Source organism: Mus pahari, chromosome 15, assembly GCF_900095145.1.
Source record: "Mus pahari chromosome 15, PAHARI_EIJ_v1.1, whole genome shotgun sequence".
Taxonomy (NCBI): Eukaryota; Metazoa; Chordata; class Mammalia; order Rodentia; family Muridae; genus Mus; species Mus pahari.
This window is the reverse complement of record NC_034604.1, coordinates 76,826,201-76,845,229: the sequence shown is the minus strand read 5'-3', so window position 1 is coordinate 76,845,229 and position 19,029 is coordinate 76,826,201. Positions and strand designations below refer to the sequence as shown.

The following is a 19,029-nucleotide window of genomic DNA, read 5'->3' as shown; positions in this document are numbered from 1 at the left end:
ACACACACACACACACACACACACACAAACCCTCTCCATAGCACTGTGTCTCCAGAGACTTCCCTTGCATGGATGAAGCAGGAGCCCCTCAGCTGAGCACAGAGCGATGGGCAAACAGAATGCCAGGAAGTCTCTGACTGAAAGAAGGAAACTCCTCATACACTGGGCCAGGCATTGAGCATGCCAGGCTCTCCTCAGGACCACCTGCGCCTTGTCTGACTAGCAGCCCAGAGGCTGCATGTGGCCATGCATAGTCATGAATACACCTCAGCACAGGATAGTAAACTGACTTAAAACACTGTGAGCACTGTGAGCTCTTTTTTTTTTTTTTAAATAAAACTTTTAGTGACTTTACTGCCTGGTGAATTTTGTAGATGACAACCTCATGTCACAGACTCCCAAGGTTGGACATGTCCATTTCCCTGACGTGTGGAGGTCAGAACTGCCCATGGACTTCCAGACACCGGTGCTTAGGTGTTATGTAATCTTAGGATCTTGGAAGTCTGGAGTTTAATCAGAGGACGCATTTGGAGTACTTCTAAATTAGCACTTCAGCTAGATGACAGGAGAACAAGAAGGGAAAACCTTAAACAGAATGTATTTATTTATTTCACCAACAGGTGGACCCCCTTGAACTGCATGAGCATCTTGTACAGCACTCCAGGAACTCAGGTTTTCCAGATGAATAGTCCCGGGTAGAGAGGTCCAGTGGTTCGCCTGAGGCTGTGGTGTGGGACTCAACAGCCCTTGGAGCCTCTCTCAGGTAGCATATCCAGCTAGAAACTAAGAGGGTAGTGTCTGCTCTGTGATCCCAGGTCGTAGGCACTGGTATGGGCGGACAGATGGGCTGCTGCTGGCACCTTAAAATCAAGGTGAAAAACAATTCGTGGTTGAATACAGGCCTCAGGTGCTGTACCTACTGAAGTGTGTGGAGAGGAGAGGGGCGGTGAGACCGGCCCTGCACTCTAGGGGGCGTGGTTTTCAGGAGAGTGTGGACATGCTCGAACACCATTTAAGAAAGGTGCTGGCGTGTGGTGTGAATGAACCCTGCATGGAGCCCAGCTGTGAGAGTGGCTGCCTACTCTGGACTGAGGCATATAAACAAGCCCACTGCAGGCAGTTAAGGAACAAAGCAGACTCACTGTCATCCTAACCTGCTTGCTACAGGAAGGTCACTTCTTCGTAAAGCTTGCTGGTACAGCTAACCCAAGTTAAATTCCACCACTAGCAGAGACTCCAGAATCTCTTATGTCCCAAATAAGATTGTGCAAAGACAGTTAACAAGGGGAAAGATGCCGCGGGGGCCGGCAAGGGCGGGGCTGGGGCCGGGCGGGCGGTGATTCAGTTCTCAGGTATAAGGAACTAAGGATCTGCGTTAAATAAAACATAAAAGGCTGAGCGATGGGCCATGGCATGTGACCCTGGTGCTGGAGAGGATGAAAAGGCAGATCCTTGAGCTTCTGGGCCCCCAGCCTGACGTCAGACAGTGAGAGATCTTGAAGAGAGAGAATGTAGGGCACCGAGGTACTCTCTGACTTTTACATAGATATTCTTGTGCATTCATGTCCACATGGGCATATGCCTGCACGCTTGCCCTTGCGCATGCGCATGTTCACAGGCATGCGCACCCACACACTGCTGTTTCCTCCCCAGTCTTTCAAAAGTTCTCTACTTCCATTCACTCCTACCCTGGTTCCTCGTTCTGCTCTCCTCTCAATTGATCAGTAGTTGCTTCTGGTCCCTTATCCCTGCTCCAAGTTGTACTGGACACAGCATAATTGATCATTTTCCTGCTGGCCTTATCCCGACCCTTCTAGCCCACATACACTCAGTCCCTCCAGCTCTGGCCTCTTTTCTGGGTAGTGGGAGAGTAGAGAAGGAGGAAGAGACGTCACCTTTTCCTAGCGAATGACACCAACCACAGTCAAACCCCTATGAGGACTGACAGGTGCCAGGGACCCTGAGGGCTCTGCCCAGTCTGACTTGTTCCAGGTCTCCCTTTAACTCCTAGTAGATTTGACCTCCGCTTCTGTCAGCTTCCCCTTCCTCACAGTTGACTATTACAGTGACATATTTAACAAGCACGTGCATGGGTTGTAACTTTCCTCTTAAAAGGCCACAGCCTCTTCGGAGACGAGAATTCTGACTATTAAATAAAGGCTGCATGTGTTGTCATGGTGTTGTCATGTTCCAGAAGACCTGATCCGAAGGGGTCAGAGCCTAGGCATCCTTCTTTCTTTAGGGTGATTGTAAAATGCTATGCACCTGTTGTATGGGCGGAGACCCGAGAGCGTGATTATTTGGTGCTCTATAAGGATGGAGGTGTGGCTGGCAGTCCCAGGCCAGGGGATAGAGGTCCTGTGTGACCACGAACTCCACTTTAAGAACCGGACAATAACTAGGGGCTGAGGTCTTGGGACTCTGTTCCATGTAGAGCTGTATGGGAAAGCTGGCAGGGCACCATGATCATCAGACTGAGTTGGGCTTCACAGCTGAATTCCCAAAGGGATCCTCCTTTGAAGAAGTTGGAGATAAAAGTAAATGTGTTCATGGTTGTAGTAGAACCAGGATGGAAGGCACTGCAGAGAATGTGTAACTGAGCACTTCTATACTCTATGTGTAGTTCCCAGAACAGCAGTGTCAATATCCTCTTGGGAGAGGCAGGTTCCTGTGTCCCCCTCCCCCTGCCCTGTACTACTGAGTCAGGACTAGCATTTTAGCAGGTGACTTGTGTGCATATTAAACACGAGAAGAAATACCACTCCGGAGAACAAGAGCTTTGGCCTTAGTCTGAACTGTCATGGACTGTCTCAAGTCAAGGAAGGATGACATGAGCCACAAAATGTGTGTCTTCAGTGGACATGGGACTGATGCATCTGTGTCTATACCATTGTGAAGATAGTATTCAAATATGTAAAAACTTTGTGTAAAAAAAAATCCCCGGATGCCTAAAGAAAAGTCAAACTGGAAATGATGAATATCATTCAGTAATAATTCTTGGCTTTTCTCTCCTGCACAATGAAAAAAAATTTTAACAGCTGAAGTGATGAGGGGGCTCCTTCAACTCAGCTACATTCCATATACACTGATGTACTGGGGTGTAAGTAATTCCCCAAAACTTGCATTGAGTAAAAGCCCTCAAGGAGACAATTCAATTTCCAAATGTAAATTCCAGCCACATGTAGAGGGAGCACTATTGCTACCATCCCCTGGTGAGCAATGAGGCTTCCCACAAACGTGATTGCCTCTGACATTGGTGCTCTTCTCGGGAAGTGGCTTTTCAGGGTTACAAGAGGCTGCTTCAGCTGGGAAGGGATTTGCTGGTGTGGAGTTGAAAGTTGATGCTTGCTATGCATGAGTCTGAGACAGAAACGATGAGGAAAGACATGAATGTTCAATGCCATGTGGCTCAGAGTGGCTCCCCCCGCCCTTAGTCTTAATTCTGATCTGTGTGAGATTTTTGCCACAGCCTCGCAGGAAGCCCGTACCTATTGGGGTCTCCTTCCTTCCTGCACACCCTTTTACCTTCAAGTGACTGCTGATACCGATGAAGGAATGTGTCCCCCCACCCCCCGAACCCGAATGAGGAACTTGCAAAATGAAAATTGGATTTCAATTAGAATAGCAAATTCAGATTTTAGATATTTTGCTACAACAGCAAATATTCTGATGGTCAGTTATTATGTTAGGCCAGATGTTATGACAGGCAAAGATGAGCATCAGACACATTCTAGCCAGTAAATAGTATACAATCTGTATCTGGTATTACTGGCATTTAAGGACATGTTGGCCAGAGACCTTCTTTTAGTAGTTAAAAACGAAGTTGTATGATATTTATTATTTTGGGGTGTGAAATTTGCAGGCGTGTGTGTGTGTGTGTGTGTGTGTGTGTGTGTGTGTGCGCGCGCGCACGTGCGTGTGTCTATGCCCATAAAGGCCAGAGGCCAACCTCATGTCTCATTCTGCAAGAGCTCTCCACCTTTATTTTGAGACAGGGTCTCTCACCGGGTCCTGGGGTTCACTGATTAGTTTAGGCTAGTTAGGCAGTAGCCCCAGGGGTCCTCCAGTGTCTGCCTCCTCAGGGCTAAGACACAAGGGATCTGAAGATCAATCTCGGTAGGTCTACCTGCTTGCAAGCCAGGCCCTTCACTCCCTCAGCTCCATCCCTAGGATGATGTCCAGATGATACACCAAATTGGCCAAGAGCCCCACGCTATCAGATTAGAGTCTTAAGGATGATACTTTCCCTGGGTTTGCCATAGTGCCACCCGTGCGAAGGTTCTTCTTAAAGACCAGCCATGGCTCTGAAATATCTGTCAGTTTTACCCTGACAGATCTTGACCAATGGCAAAGGGGTGTGTGTGTGCAGAACTCCCCTGAGCACAGTGGACTCTATGATACGTGGGTAAACAGCGTGCTCATTCCTTCCGGGCCCAACTCTGTATTTGTAAAGTTGGTAGAGCCAGATTATCCTTTAAAATCCAGTGTTCCCAAGTAACATTTGGTCTTATTTACAAAGGCCAGGGAAAGACACACTTTCCAGATCTGTGTTTCTGCTGGAAGTGGCACCTGTGAGCCTGCAAGGAATGCTGGGAATTGGGCGTATAGGGTCCAAGGTCAAGTGCTTTCAAGGGAGTGGGATATCCTGTATCACTTCCATATTCCTCTACCTTCCACTGACCAAACTGCTGACAAGAAACACCCCAAGGCACTGCTTGCTGGTGTGTTTTAAGGGTGGCGCCACATCAGCAGGCAATGCTACCAGACTCTTTTCTGAGCCCTCAGCACAGATTCGTCTTTGGTACTGGATGCTGCCACCCAGCAGCGGGGTATGTTCTAATTATTATTTTAATTTTGTGTTGGCAGAAAGATACTTTGAGGGAAGCACTTCCTTTGGGGGGCTATTCAGATCTCCAGACTTCTGGCTCAGGGCTTCTCAGCACACATGAAGAACATATTGGTTTTCCCCCAAACTGTCCTCTGTACAGTGCTTACTGCTTGCGGGACCCATGAGATGTTTCCTGAGTTCATCCATTCCTCCTGGGATGGAGGACCTGCACAGAAGGGAAAGTCTACAAAGGGCAAAGCCAGCATTTCCAAGTAAACAGTACATTCCAAAGTACTTATGCCAGGCATGCCTCACTGGCTGCTGGGTTGAGGGCAAGCCTTAAACAGAAGCTTCAAGCTTATATAATCAAAATATACATCTCACTTGACTTTTTTTTTCATATCAGCCCTTTCCTACAAGAACTTCCTGAACTGACATATACTGGTAAAACATTATTTTGTGTTGTGTACTATGGTTTATTTATTATTTACTTATTTGGGGGTGGGGGGTGGGAGCAGCCTTGCCAAGATGGCTCACAGTAACAGCAGTAACGTTCTCACAGAGAGCATCCTTCCTTCTATGAGCTGAGATGACATGATGCCAAAAGGCTAGTAAAAAACAGAATTTCAAGTTTACAGCAGTGCCCTGTTACTGGCAATCAAGCTTGGCACTTTGGCTTCAAAGGATGCTCTTATTTAAATCCTGGATTCTAGGCCATTGTGGGGAAAACCAGTTGCAGAAGCCGTGCAAATAAAAACCCAAACAGAACAAAGCCCCCCCCCAACCCCTAAACTGAAAAATTAATAGTCTGCATATATTTTAAATGAATATTACAAAACCAAAGTATTTTTAAGGGTGTGGGAGTTAGAGATGAGTATCAAGATCAGGCCATTTTGCATGTGAGCTGCCCTAGAAAATTTGTAAAACTTAGGAAATTAGCATTCCAAGGGAAAAGTCCTAGGTTCTATCGAGTTTATTCCGAACGCTGCTGCACAATGCTCACCTGACTTTTAAGATCTGAACTACGGTATTTAACCCGTGCGAACATGTGGTAGAGTCATCAGGAAAACGTACTTTGGTCCTTTGCACAAAGCCTTATTTTAAAGGGAAACTTGACTGGTAAATTTATGCAGCCCCAGAGTTCCACAAGGGGTGAAGACATCACAGGTACAAGTCAGGTGGCCATTATACGTGTTATCCAAATAAAAACCCCAAAACGGAATGCCAAGAAGCAGGTCCCTAAGGTGGGCAGTGTCTTAAATGGTATCATCTGTCAAGTCTCCAGTATCTGGTGGGGACACAAAAAGGAGCTGGTGGTGCTGGCTCGTACAGCCTCATTAGCTGCTGTGCACCCTGAGTACACAGCACAGGCTTCCCCTGTAGCTGCAGCTACTTCTCACATACTTGCATCAGATAAATGAAATACTAACCACCCACTGCAGGGACTCTGTTCCATCCCCGATAACTCCCTTCTGATGCAACCAGACAATAACACAAAGAACCAATCTTTCTTTGCAAACCAGTTCCTGGATTTTTTTTTTTTAATGCTAAAATCAATCAACATCTGTAGTCACTGTGAAAAGGACCAGGAATTATATTGTCAGTGCTTTTTGTTTTCATTGGAAACAGGTTTGAAATGGGGAGGGGGGGTGGGGGGTGGGGGGGTGGGGGTGGGTAGCATTTGACTTTTTAGAAGTCCTGACCAAATACTAAGGCATCTTAGGGATGTCTTTCTCAGGAGGCAGTGCCTTCTTCCTTGCTGGGCCAGGGAAGCTGACAGACCACATCAAGAACTGAGAATTCGTTTATCCCATGCCACAGTTCTGCCCTCTTCCCGCTCTCCAGAAAAGCTGACAGTGACCCTGAATTATGAACGCACACTTTCCATGTATGGAGGCAGAGAGGAGTGTGGGCCCTCATAGCATCTTACCTTCCCCCAGGGATTGGTCCTGAACAACAATCCAAGGAGAACCAAACTGATACTCAGCTATAGCCCTCAATTAAAAAAAAAAATTCAAAAGATTTTTTTAAAAAAAAATTTTAACCATATTTTTGGCATTGTTGGAATGGGAGGAGTCACTAGGGCTTGTTTTCTAAGAATAAATAAAACCAGCATGCACCATAATTTCTCTGTTTGGGGACAGAAAGAAGTGTGTCTTTTTTTTTTTTATGTTTTATTTTAAACCTGGGTGTGCGAATTCTACTTTTACACATCTGAATTTAGTATATTCCCTCAAAACATAATACATTTTTATTCCATAGCTTGAGGGATCCATCAGATAAAATGTTGGTCTTTCATCTTTATTACCCTCCCATTAAAATGAAGGAAACCGGGACTCACTTCAGTTCAGAAGAGGCAATTTAGCTGGTAATGTCCTCAGTCCTCAAGCCTTTTCAGAAGGAGAGCATTATCAGTGAGATTTCACACATCTATCTGCATAGCAAGCAACTAAGCCTTTCAGACATATACTATGTTAAATTTAATAATAGTCTTTGATTAGATTATTTTATTACAACATTTTTTCCATTACCAGTCATTTCCTGAGCATTCTGACATTCATAAAGCCGCCCCTCCCTTCTGCTTGTTATGTTTGTATACAAGAGAGCCAGCGAAGTCTCTCCTGTTGCAGTGGCTAGGTCTGAAAGGGACAGATTAATAACTAAGCATCACACTGGAAGAGCCTTTCTTGTCCCCTGCTCCGGCAACCCTCTGCTATGACGAGGACACAAAGAGCCCCGCTCAGGCTGCTACCCTTCTTCATAACTCACAAGCATCAGGGTGGCAATAGCCTCTAGTGCTATTTGTCTTTAGTGCAGTTGTGACACTTCGGCATGATCCATAATTTGGCAGCTATTTACCGTGACATTTCCCTTCAGTGCGGCCATAACGTTCAGTGAAGCCATTATTTGGTTCCATTTACCATATAAATTGTATTGTTGTGCGTGCATGCTAGCAGCTACATTAGGTACCTGGAAATGAGTAAATCTTGTAAAATAGATACTAACAGCTAGCTATTCAGAAACAAGATCTCTCTGCTCCCTAGATGCAAGGAAAGAATTAAACCTGGCCCCCCCGACTTTCACAGAACGCTCCTAATTGCATTCCCATTCATTGAGAACGTTTGATGTTCTGAAACCCAAGACTGAAAAATAATCCGACAGCCTTCACCTTCGATTAGGAAGGCACTATGGGGTTCTGATTCCAGTACAAAAGTGGCAGGCAGCCTTCGGATATCTAAGTTGAAGGGCAAGCAGACCAGCTATGGCGAGGCGTGAAGAGAAACAGCAGGCAGGATGGTAGACGACACGTGTGCACCAGGACACAACACTACAGCAGGTGGCTCACTTCTCTCAAACACCAAGAAGCAAAATGGCAACACAGGACACCTGACTGTCATTCCGTGTCTGCACCAGAGACCAGGCACACTTTCCGCACTGAGCCTCTGAGGAGAATCAAATGGATGTGGTTTTAGATGGCCGGGGTGCTTACTGTGTTCGGAGCTATGTGACATTTGGTCCTTGGTGTCAGAAAGTCTCCTTTTAACCCTTCACAGGCCAGAGTGAGCCCCCTTCTGTGCTCTCCATTTTTTTTGCCTTTTACTGAAGAAACATCACAGAGTTTTCTTATTCCTCTGTCCACATTAGTTTTCACAGCCTCCCAAAGCTATAGCTTTCTCTTCCAAAATCCACTCTGCTTCTAATAGTAATTTCTTCCTAGAACAGGAACTTTATTTTTCCTTCACAGACAGTCTAACCAGGATGTGAATTCAGGCCATCAAACAGTATACACATCCTTAAGACACATGTTTGCTGAATCACTTTTCCAATAACTTAACAAGATTAAATTTGGAGAATTCTCTCCCAAATGTCTATTTAGATGGTTGGTTAGTGATTTATGGGGGAAGAGCTCCTTCCTAAGCCATGAGACTACAAGGCGGATGGCACCGCTTTCTCACCTGGTAAGTGCTTAACCCAAGAGCTACTGCTTCCAATGCAAAGACTTGGTGAGCTATCTGAAGGCTGATTTAAAAATCTCATCAAGCTGGGGGACATACTGACTCGATCAGCTCTCACATCAGGAATTAATTTACTTCCCTGAAACAATAAAATCTGGAATGAGACCGTCCATGACTAAAGACTCAAATGTAAACGTTTTACCTCTTAGCTATAGAGAGAACTTTTATTGAGGCACATTATTTTTACCCCCAAGGAAAGGGGGGATTCATTAACACTATACTTTTGTTTTTAAGAAATATTAAGTTCGTTCTAAGGCATGGAGAATTCATTTCTCTCCTTAGGTTTCTGTCACTGTCCTGTTGGTCACAGCTTACTGCTGACAGAGTGCGGTAACTCAACAACAAGCTTCCCGATATTTTTCCCCGTGTACATATAGTCGACAGCCTGAAACACAGACTCCAGGCCAATGAACCTTCCATTCGGAGCCAGGTGTCCCAGGTCCACCTCACACACCAGGTCCCCACGAGTGTACAGATCCAGCAAACGTTCCATGGCAGCCTGGTACTTGGAGAAGTAGTGGTTCAGGAAGAAACCCCTGAGGCTGGCCGACTTCTTCAGGAGCTTGGCTGGCAAAACTCCCGCTTTTACTGGTGACAGTCCTGTAGGGCTTTGGTAGCCAGAGATAAACCCAATCACTATCAAGCGCCCTTTGGTGGCCAAGGCATTCACAGCCAGGTCAAACATGGCTCCCCCAACACACTCATAGACTACATCGACGCCTTCAGGATACTCCTGCTTCAGAACTGTCTCCACAGGCTCTGTTCTGTAGTTGATGGGTCGATCACACCCAATTGATCTCAGAAAAGCTGCCTTTTCGTCTGAAGAGCAGGTTCCGATAACGTGGCACTTGGCTATCGTTGAAAGCTGCACAGCAAACTGGCCCGTGCCCCCAGCGGCTGCTGTGACCAGAACTTTCTTCCCTTCTGACAGTTCCCCAAGCTCTTCCAGGCTGAGGTACGCAGTGGTGCCACTAATCAGCATGGTGAGATATTCGGGTTTCACTGAAGGCACGGGAATTGCGATGCTAGCAGGCACCACTGTATACTCAGCAAAGGAACCAGGAGTCATATAAGCCACAGCCTGGCCCACTGTGTACCTAGCACTAGCAGAGAGGCCTAAGGCCACCACCTCACCAATCCCTTCAAAACCTATGTCAAAGGGTGGCTTCGCGGACGGGTCATAGCGGCCTGCCGAATAGTTGATGTCAGATGCGTTAATACCAACGAATCTAGAAGAAAACAAATGGATGTATTAAGATTCTTTCTTTGTTAACGACCTTCATACTCTGCTTAAGGAAAAAAGACCAGTCTAATATCAGTGAATGTGAAAGAGCTCCTAAACTGTAAGACTTGACAGAATGCGGGAGGAGGATTCTTGCTACTTAGGAGCCGGGGAGGATTCCTACAAATGTAGTAACTCGAGTTTGGGCAGATTTTATTCCTTTATAGTTAGGAATAATTTCATATTATTTTAATCAGCAAGTGACGTACTGGTATTTCCTGTACCACTTTTTTTTTTTTCTGTCCTCTTTCAAAAGGAGAAATAAGGAAAAGGCAGGGTGTGTGTGTGTGTGTGTGTGTGTGTGTGTGTGGCAAGCCAGGAAGCCCTCACAACACACAAAGTTCACTGAAGCTCTGAGCTGGAAATTAATTGGTCTCTTAACAGAGATGTTAAAAACAACAGTGGGATACAATATACCCGAAGAAACACACTTGTATTGATTCTGGTAACAATTTAACACTTCAGATAATAATAGTAATGACAATGATATCATTAAAGATTGATGGGCGCACAAGGTCGTCCTTGCTACATGTTACTGCCCCAGTTGTTTTGAAAGGCCGGCAAATTTTCTCTCTGATATAACTAAGCCCAGCATGAACATATGCATTTTGATTAATTGAACAAAAACTGAGTGATTTTTATGCAGCATTCAGCATTTAACAGCCTCTTTCAGATGAAAAGGGAAGCAAGCCCTCACTGTATTCTCCCCAACGAGAAGCAGAGACGGGGCCTGATTAATAGCAGATGACCGGTTTCGTTTTGTATCCAGGCTCACTTTAACTGTGGAGCCAGAATTTGACCGGCTTTTCTTGGTACCCTAGTGTACCTCATAACAAAAATATCTCTATGGTGCAGTTGTGGCTATCGTCTAAGGATGTTGAGGGAACTCTAACTCAGAAGGTTCCCCCAAAATACCATTTCCTCCTGTAAGAAAATGAAAACATGGCAGGAGAAAGATGAAAAGAATTTACTTTTAATTTAATGAACACAAACTATGTGTAGGACACACCTTCACTGTCTATAGATAATACCCTGTACTTCCAAATGGCTCCTCACGAGGATTCTACCATAAAGAAACACCTTTTTAGACTGTGGAAATAAGAATGCTTGAAACAGTTTCTCCCTCCAAGTTGCTTCCAGAAGCCAGCTTACCATGGCTCCAATTATTTCTGTAAATTCTGCTTTTTGTACCCACAGATAAAACACAAGAATAAAAAATGGGGAAAACCAGTTTTGTTTATTTTTGAATAGCAACATACCAATATTCAATATTCTTTTTTTCTTTTCTTTTCTTTCCTTTTTTTTTTTTTTTTTTTGAGAAGGGGTAGGAGGGCTGCATCTTATCATTTTCCCTTTAATTTACAGTACACTTCTCCATACCTGACCTTTCTAAAAAGAACTGGCTCATGAGATCTTGATTCTGGAGCTCCTAGGTACAGCCCACTAGAGCTAGGCTGCAGGGCATCTCATGTCCCTTGTCCCTTCACCCAGCAGAAAAGCCAGCTCCAGGAGAAAAAGCAAAAGCCGGCTAGGCTGGAAATGATCTTAGGGCTAGGTTTGCTTAGCGGTTGGGGAACAGAGACCAAAGTCCAGTTGTCCGTTCTCTAGTCATGGTTAACTTGTCCTGTTCCCCCTCCAGGCTGTGTTCATTGGGCATTTCGAGGTCCACAGGGGCCGCTCTCCTCCGGGGAGCCCTGAGTCTGGCTCCTAGAGAAGCTGGGGGAAGCCAGGCCCAATGCTGAGGCCCACGGTGGGGGTGGGAAGGATAAACTGGACCGAGAATGTAAATTTCCTCCCAAATCCTCCATCTTCCCCTCCCTCTGGCGGTCGCTTTTTTTCCTTGGAAGAGGTGGAGACCTAGCAGGGCACACTGGCGGAAGGGGGCAGCTGAGGCCAAGTTTGGAGGGGTGAGAGTACGGCTCTGCTGGAGTGGTTGCTGATGGCTCGAAGAGGTTTGGGCAGGAAACACCACAGCAGTCACTATGGCGATCAGCACCAGCAAGCACTGGTGAGGTGGTGCTGACCCGCAGGCCTGCGAGCCTCTTCCCCGCAGGCATCAGCCCGGTAGCGCCCTGGCCAGAAAGCTGCGCACCACACTGGGGAGCTTCGGGTCGGGTCTGTGCAGGGAACGGGGCCTTTCCGTTGCCACCCTCCGGAGAGACATCAATGATCACGTCCGGGAGCAAGACGAAATTGCTGGCCCCACGGACAAGCTCTTCCGAGTCCCCGGAAAGCCACGCAGTGCCAAACCTGCCAAATCATGACCTTGACCCTCATGCATCTCCATTTACCACCACCCAACCCTGCTCTCTTGTAACCTATGCTCGTAGTCGCAGAGCGGTTCCAACTACTGCTTATATAATCTGTCTTCTGGTCCCTGCCCTCTCCAGAGTCTTTTGGTCCATGGTGCCGGGAGCACTGTCTCTACCTGGTACCTCCTCCTGACACTGCATCCCTGACGCGGTTCTGGAGACCCGCCACCGACTGGGTCGCACCTTTGTCCTTACCCGAGCTTTACTAAAAGCTGTGCAAGACTTTCGCTCCTCAAGAACCAAGTTCAAGGGCAGCGGGCTCAAAAGGGAAGAGGAAGGAAGAAAGGCACGAGCCACAGACAAACCAAAACAAAACAGGAAATGCACTGATGCACTTGGAGACCCTCCCTGTACCCACTTCCTCCATAATTGAAAATGTGTGCCAGTAATGACCACAGGATCCCAGCAACTTGAGAGAAATATGCACTATGAAAACTAAAGTACAGGCATCCCACGTAAAACAAGTGGGACCACAGCAGGCGTTTCCCAAATATGTGCCCATCTAAAGCTGCTTGGTTATTTATACCAGAAAGTGGTGAGCTTCGTTTATTGTAGAACAGGGTGACGGGGTGGGGGTGGGGAAGTTTTCCTTTGAACAAAAACCAAACAGAAAAACTTAGACCACAGGAAGAGCCTTGAAAACCGGGAGACAAAACAAAGTCACCTAAACCAGACTTTTCTTGAAAAAAAAAAAAAAAGGAAAACATAGAAGACAGAAGACAAGGAGGAGGAGGAGGAAGTGGAGGAAGAGGAGGAGGAGGAGAACTAGTAGTAATTGTAGTAGTTGAGGTGTGTGTGGAATATCTCAGGCTTGGAGAGTGAGCAGAAAAATTTTACCCTCCCATGAGCAACAAACCGTTTATCACAACGCCTCCCCTCCCCCCACTACTCACCGCCATTTCTACAAACTCTTTGCATTATCTTACACATGAGCAGAAAATCGTTAGGAATATTTGGAAACGAAAAATAATCTGTCACTCTCACGAAAAAGCCAGAACTAGCACACAAGAGGACTTGACCGTGGTATCTGTCTCCCTTTCTTCTCCGAGGGTGGAGCAGGGATTGGGGTGGGGTAGGGCATGGGACTGTAAGGTAATGGCTGATAAAGGAACATCAATTACTGATTCAAGAGGAGTTCTGTGCACCCTCCACACCATTTTTCCTGCACTGTAAACTTTACTGTCCTGAATCCCTGTCTAGCTTGCAGGGACTGCCCTTCTTGTGAATGAAGGCATGCATTTTGCAGGAAATGCAACAGGAAAGAGGTGTGGATACAGTTCACTGAAAGAAAGTCACAGGACTGAGTACAATCAAAAGCTCCAAACACCCTTCAAAACAAATGAATTTGGGCATACTGGTACACCTCTCATTCCAGGGGAGATTTTGTTATGCTAAAAAACGAGGAGCCTCTGAATAAAATTTTAATGCAATTAGCACTACTTAGGAGGATGTGGGCCCTGGATTCAAATGAACTAACTTGCGGTTAATTATTAAACTCTGCTCCTTAAAATAAAATAAAACGGGGAAGAACACTGACAGAGTTCATAAGAATAAAGGATCTGCCTACAGCTGAATGGTTTCATAACTGAACAGCAATGGGAGAGGCAAAGATTCTGCATGTATTTTCCTCTGTTGTGGATTCAAGGTAGAAGTTAGAGGTCAAGTTGTTCCTATAAAGCACTTGTGCCAAAAGGACTCCAGATAGACACGGAAGCAAAATAGAGCTGAGGATTTTAAAACAATCTGAATAGCTAATTCTTCCAAAATGTAGTCTATTCCCTGACAATCTGATTTCAGGGATCCAAGAAGCGTCCAATTCCAGACCAACCAAGATGACCTGGGGAATCCAGGGGTGTTGCTGAGAGACTTTTGGAGCAGGAGAAAGGGAGCCAGATAGACCCAATAAGCCTTGGGAGAGAGGAGTGGGGGAGATCTCCAGGAGTTAAATAAACTCAAGGGCGAGCAGCCTCCACCAGCGGCAGGAGTCCCACCTCGATGTCCCCCCCGCATTCTTCTTCCCACTTCACACCTTCTCCCAGCCTGTCCCCTGGTGGCACCCCCTCCACATTTCACACCTGTTTCAACGAGGGATTTTATGTAAGCAGTTTGTGTGCGTTTATTAGTGTTTACAGTCAACACTATATAAATCACAACAATAAAAGAAAGTGAAAGCCCGGCATGAAGCTTTTTCTTTCTTTCTTTCTTTTTAAATTTCGGATGAAGTTTGCTCTGAAAGCTTTTCAGTCTATTCTCATCTCCACTTCTAACAAATCACTGGTGTGCTCTGGATGTTCTATGTGAACGCAGCTCAAGCTCTTTTTAGGTCGGCAGGGTTCAAATTTTTATTCTCCACAATCTCAGTATTTCATCACACGATGAAGCAATCCTCTGCTTCATGCACGGCCAAAGCATGCTAAGGACATACACGCGCCACCCTTTAAGAAAGTCTCCACCCACGCACTCCACTCAATCCCACCCACTGCTCACTCAAACGCTAAGGTTCCAACAGGTTTCCAAAAGTTTCACAATCAGAATTCTTCATTCCTCCAGGCTTCTTTGGAAAGTTGATAGGAATCTTTAAACTGGACTGATTGGACTAATCTTTGCACCCAGCTATTGAGTGGGTAAGTTTCGTCATTTAGCCCTTCCAGGGCACCTAGGATACTTTCTGGTACACAGTTTACTGCTTGGATACTACCAGAACTCCCCTCTTCCGTAATTTTATCCAACTTCCAACACACCATGCTGGGACCTTCGAAATGGCACAGAGGAACACCCCCCCCCCCAGTCCAGCATTGAGAGGATGCTCCCAGCAGACCTCAGTGTGGTCTGACCTGAACTGAGCACAGTCAAGTCCCACACTTCCTCCACTTCACCCCTTAATAAAGATTAGCGATGTGGAAAATCACTGAGGTGGGAAGCCTGGTGTAGAACAGTCAGATCTGGCAACAACTAGTGTACCACCCGAATGTCTGCAACGCAGTCAGGCAAATGCAGCCATGCCCCCGCCCAACCTGGCTCAATTGCCGGTGCACGCCCCCGTTTTGCACTCAGGGGACAGAGCACAGTCAAAAGGCATGCTGACTAGGTGCACACCAACACACCCAAGGACAAGCTCCACCAATACGAGATAGAGATAGAGGGGACAGGAAAAAGCAAACCGAACATGGGCCCCCCTTCCTCCAAAGCACGTTTACCTAAACCTCGCAGTGTGTGTCCAGGCTGTTGCTGCTCCACTAAAAATTATGGAACGCAGGAACCGTGGGTGCGCGCGGGTGGGCCGGGTGGGGAGCCTCCCTTTCTGGGTCCCGTCGTTTTTATTTAGGGAGCGGGAGGGGGAGGAGGGACGGCTGGGGGAGGGGAGAATCCCAAATTAAAATAACCCCCAGATAAGAGGACGTTTGGTGGCATCGGGTATTCACACCAGCAAGTCACATTACGTTCGCCTTCGCCAGATGGCGGCGGGTTCAACTTCCTGGGATCTCGCAAAGTCAGGCTGTGCGCCCAAGCGCGCGCCGCAGTGTGGGCAGGCGGGCGACCCGGGACGGCCGGGAGCCAAGCTGCGCGGGCCTGGGACCGGGACGGGGTCGCGCGCCGGGCTCACCGGTTCCGGACGAGGAGGTCTCCGTCCCCGGGGAGCGGCACTGGGCAGTCCCGGCGCAGGGTGACGGCCTCGTGGAAGTTAGGGCTCAGCCGGGTCACCACCAGCTTCTGCATGGTTCGGGGGATGGCGGAGCCCTGGAAGTCCAGGAAGTGACGGGCGTACGACATGTCCACGATGGCTCGGGCCCCGGCGGCCGCCAGCCTCAGCATTGCCCACGATCGGCTCCGCCCGCTCCTGCGCCTACGCTGGGCCGGGTCGCGCCCAGTCCCGGCCGCTTGGCTCCGCTCGGCTCTGCGCGGGCGGGCCCGCCCCTCCTCCGGCCCGCGCCCTCCCCTAGGCTCCCGCCCTCCCCTCGCCGCCTGGCTCCCGCCCCCGCCCTCCGGCCCCGCCGCGCGCCGCAGCCCCCGCGGAACCCGGGCGCGCCACCCCAGGATCCCTGCCCGGCCCCGCGGCCGCCGCAGCCGCTGCTCCTTTAATCTTTTTGTTTTGGTTTGAATCCTCTCGGCTCACACTGGCCTAGGATTTCCTCCGCCCTCCCCTTTCCTCCGGGCGCCGGAGAGGCCCCGGATATCCCCACCCTCCGCTCGCTCAGCGAAGGGATTCGATTCCTTCACCGGGGGCGGGGGGCGCCAAGCTAAAGGGCCAGCGCCCTGGCGATCGCAGCCGCCGTAGCCCAAGCGTCCCCGAGCGGCAAGGCGGCCGGCGGCCGGCGCAGGCGCCTCCCCTTCCCGTGCGAAGCGTTCACTTCCTTGCAAGGTGGTACGAATCAACCCCGAGCGCGGCCGGGGCGGCAGGGCACGGCCCGGGCCGGGGCCTGGGCCGGGCGGGGAGCCCGGGCGCTGGTGCACGCACACGAGCGCCTTCCTGCGGGCCGAGGGCGCTCAGTGCACGGTGCACCCAGGGCCTAGGCCTCCCGTGCTCCGAGCGCGCCACTCGCTCCTGTGCTCTCGGTCTGTCCCGTGCAAGTTGCATGAACTAAGCCATTTTATTTATCTTGGCCTAGATTTCATGTTTTTCCTTGGGTGTTTTAAGTAGCTCCACAAGACTGTTACAGCTTTCCCACTGGGAGAGAACACACATAGAGAACTAGATGGCCGAATTCCCAGAGCGCAGAAGCATTTTAAAGTTCTAGGTGGGGCCGGAGAGGGGCTCAGCAGAATTGGAGACTTTGTGATGATCTTTGAAGACTTCGTTTTCTCACGCATCTGGAAAGATCTTTCTATCGTGCCAATTTTTAGCTAATTGTGTTCACTGACCAAATGACTGACCAAATGATTCACCCTTTAAAATAGGGTCAACATTAAATATTTCCGAACATTTTTGTGATGAGCTAAGTCCATCTTTATATTTTAGGTGTTCGTTTTAATTTAAAAATGTCTCCTGTTTCCCACTTAACCTTTGAATTGAAGAAATATAAAAGCCATACTGCCCCTCACCAATCAAATCTAACCCCCCCAGGCTAAGGGTGCAAAAGTGAAACAGGTATATTTTCCCCCTCAAATGTAGGACGTGTTTCACCCAAGAGTGGTTCAGATCCACGTGGGCGCGTGTGTATGCATGTACACGCGGGGGGAGGGGAACTAACAGGTTTAAGAATCTGCAGGAACTGATGTCTGCCTAACTAGACTCAGGACTCATGGGTTCCGCCCGAGATCAGCCAGTGCATTACAACACAGCCCCCATGAACGTCTTCCTGCAACGTGCAATCTTTTATGTTATGCTGTATTAAGATTTCTTTTCTGTGTCATATTGTTTAGCTCCGAAAAAAATAAAAGAAAACAAAGCAATTAAAAAGATTGACAGGTATGGTTTGTGTGAGACCTATTTGTAATTGTCAGGGTGACGTTGGCGAGAGGAGGAGGAGTAAAAAGTGAGGCAGGAAAGCAGCTCGATGTGTCTGTCTATCAGTTGAGACTGTCTGAAAGCTCTGCGATCCGAATGTGTGTTATATTTCACTGAAAAGAGGAGAGAGGGAGAGCGCATCTCCTCTCTCCCAGGAGTTTGGGGGGGACAGTACACGCTCATCTCGCCCACCCAGTGAATGTCCGTTCTTCACCCCCTCGGTGCCCACTCTCCGGGTTGTTGTTGGCTTATTTTTTTTGGAGGGTGTGTGTGGGTTTTTTTTTTTTTGTGTTGGTTTTTTTTTTTTTTTTTGTGTGTGTGTGTGTTTTTCGAATTTTTTTTTTCTCTTGGAAGATCAAGACCGGCCAAAAATCCACGATCAAAATGTGTTTGCATTAGATTTCTCCTCGGAAGAAGCGGCGATCCTGGCGGCCAGGCCCCCCGGGGGCAGCGCGGGGCACGAAGTGGCGCTCCGGCGGGTGACACTGTTTGATCTGTGACTGTTTGGAAGGTGGAGCGGCGCTGACATCTCCCCCGGCGCATGTATGTACAGGGGCTTCACTCCTGTCTTGTTTGCTTTCTTCCTCCTAGACTAAGTGCGGGGAGGAAAGGACAGCCGGTCGGCCTCGCTGGCGCACAATGAGAGAGCTGCGACCCGCGCACTAGCAGCGCCCGCCGCGACCCCCACCGCCAGCAGAGAGGGGCCGAGAAAGTTGCGCGCGGAGACTCGCAGCTCGCCCAGGAAGGCGCGGGAGCGCCCGGCGGCGCCCGGACAGCGCCCGCCCAGTACAGCGCCAGCGGCATGGAGCGCGGGCCGCGGGCCGGCCTTCCGAGCGCCCGCCGCTGCGCCCGCGGCCCGCGCCGGGGATGACTCCGGGCTCGGCGCCCAGGCCCCGCGCGCTCCGCCCGCAGCCCGGCGGCCCGGGAGCGGCCCGTGCGGCCGCCGCCGCCGCCAGCTGAGCGGCCCGGGCGCGGCGGTCCATGCGAGCGGCGCCCGCCATCCGCGGCGCGCCCGGAGCCCGGAGCCCGCGGGGACGAGGCCAAAGTTGGGCGCGCCGCGGAGTTGCGCCCGCGCCCGGGCCCCGCGTCCCCGCTCCCCGCGCCCCGCGAACTCCGGCGGCGGCTGAGGCGACGGCTGCGGCGGC

At 48.9% G+C, this 19,029-nt stretch overlaps 2 protein-coding genes across 2 annotated transcripts in view; one reads left to right on the top strand and one right to left on the bottom strand.

Moving 5' to 3' along the window:
• Nucleotides 1-6,997: 6,997 nt before the first annotated feature.
• On the bottom strand, nucleotides 6,998-16,344 carry Zadh2 (zinc binding alcohol dehydrogenase domain containing 2). Its single transcript, XM_021214545.2, has 2 exons — nucleotides 16,043-16,344; nucleotides 6,998-10,073 (listed from the first exon to the last, which is right to left on the bottom strand). Exons 1-2 carry the CDS (start codon nucleotides 16,249-16,251, stop codon nucleotides 9,149-9,151), a joined length of 1,134 nt encoding a protein of 377 aa, XP_021070204.1. The 5' UTR covers nucleotides 16,252-16,344; the 3' UTR covers nucleotides 6,998-9,148.
• Nucleotides 16,345-18,967: 2,623 nt separating this feature from the next.
• Tshz1 (teashirt zinc finger homeobox 1) overlaps nucleotides 18,968-19,029 on the top strand; it is a 74,825-nt gene continuing 74,763 nt past the window's right edge. The window contains exon 1 of the mRNA XM_029547260.1: nucleotides 18,968-19,029. This exon is cut by the window's right edge and continues 49 nt beyond it. The gene's annotated coding sequence lies outside the window, so the exon portion shown is untranslated.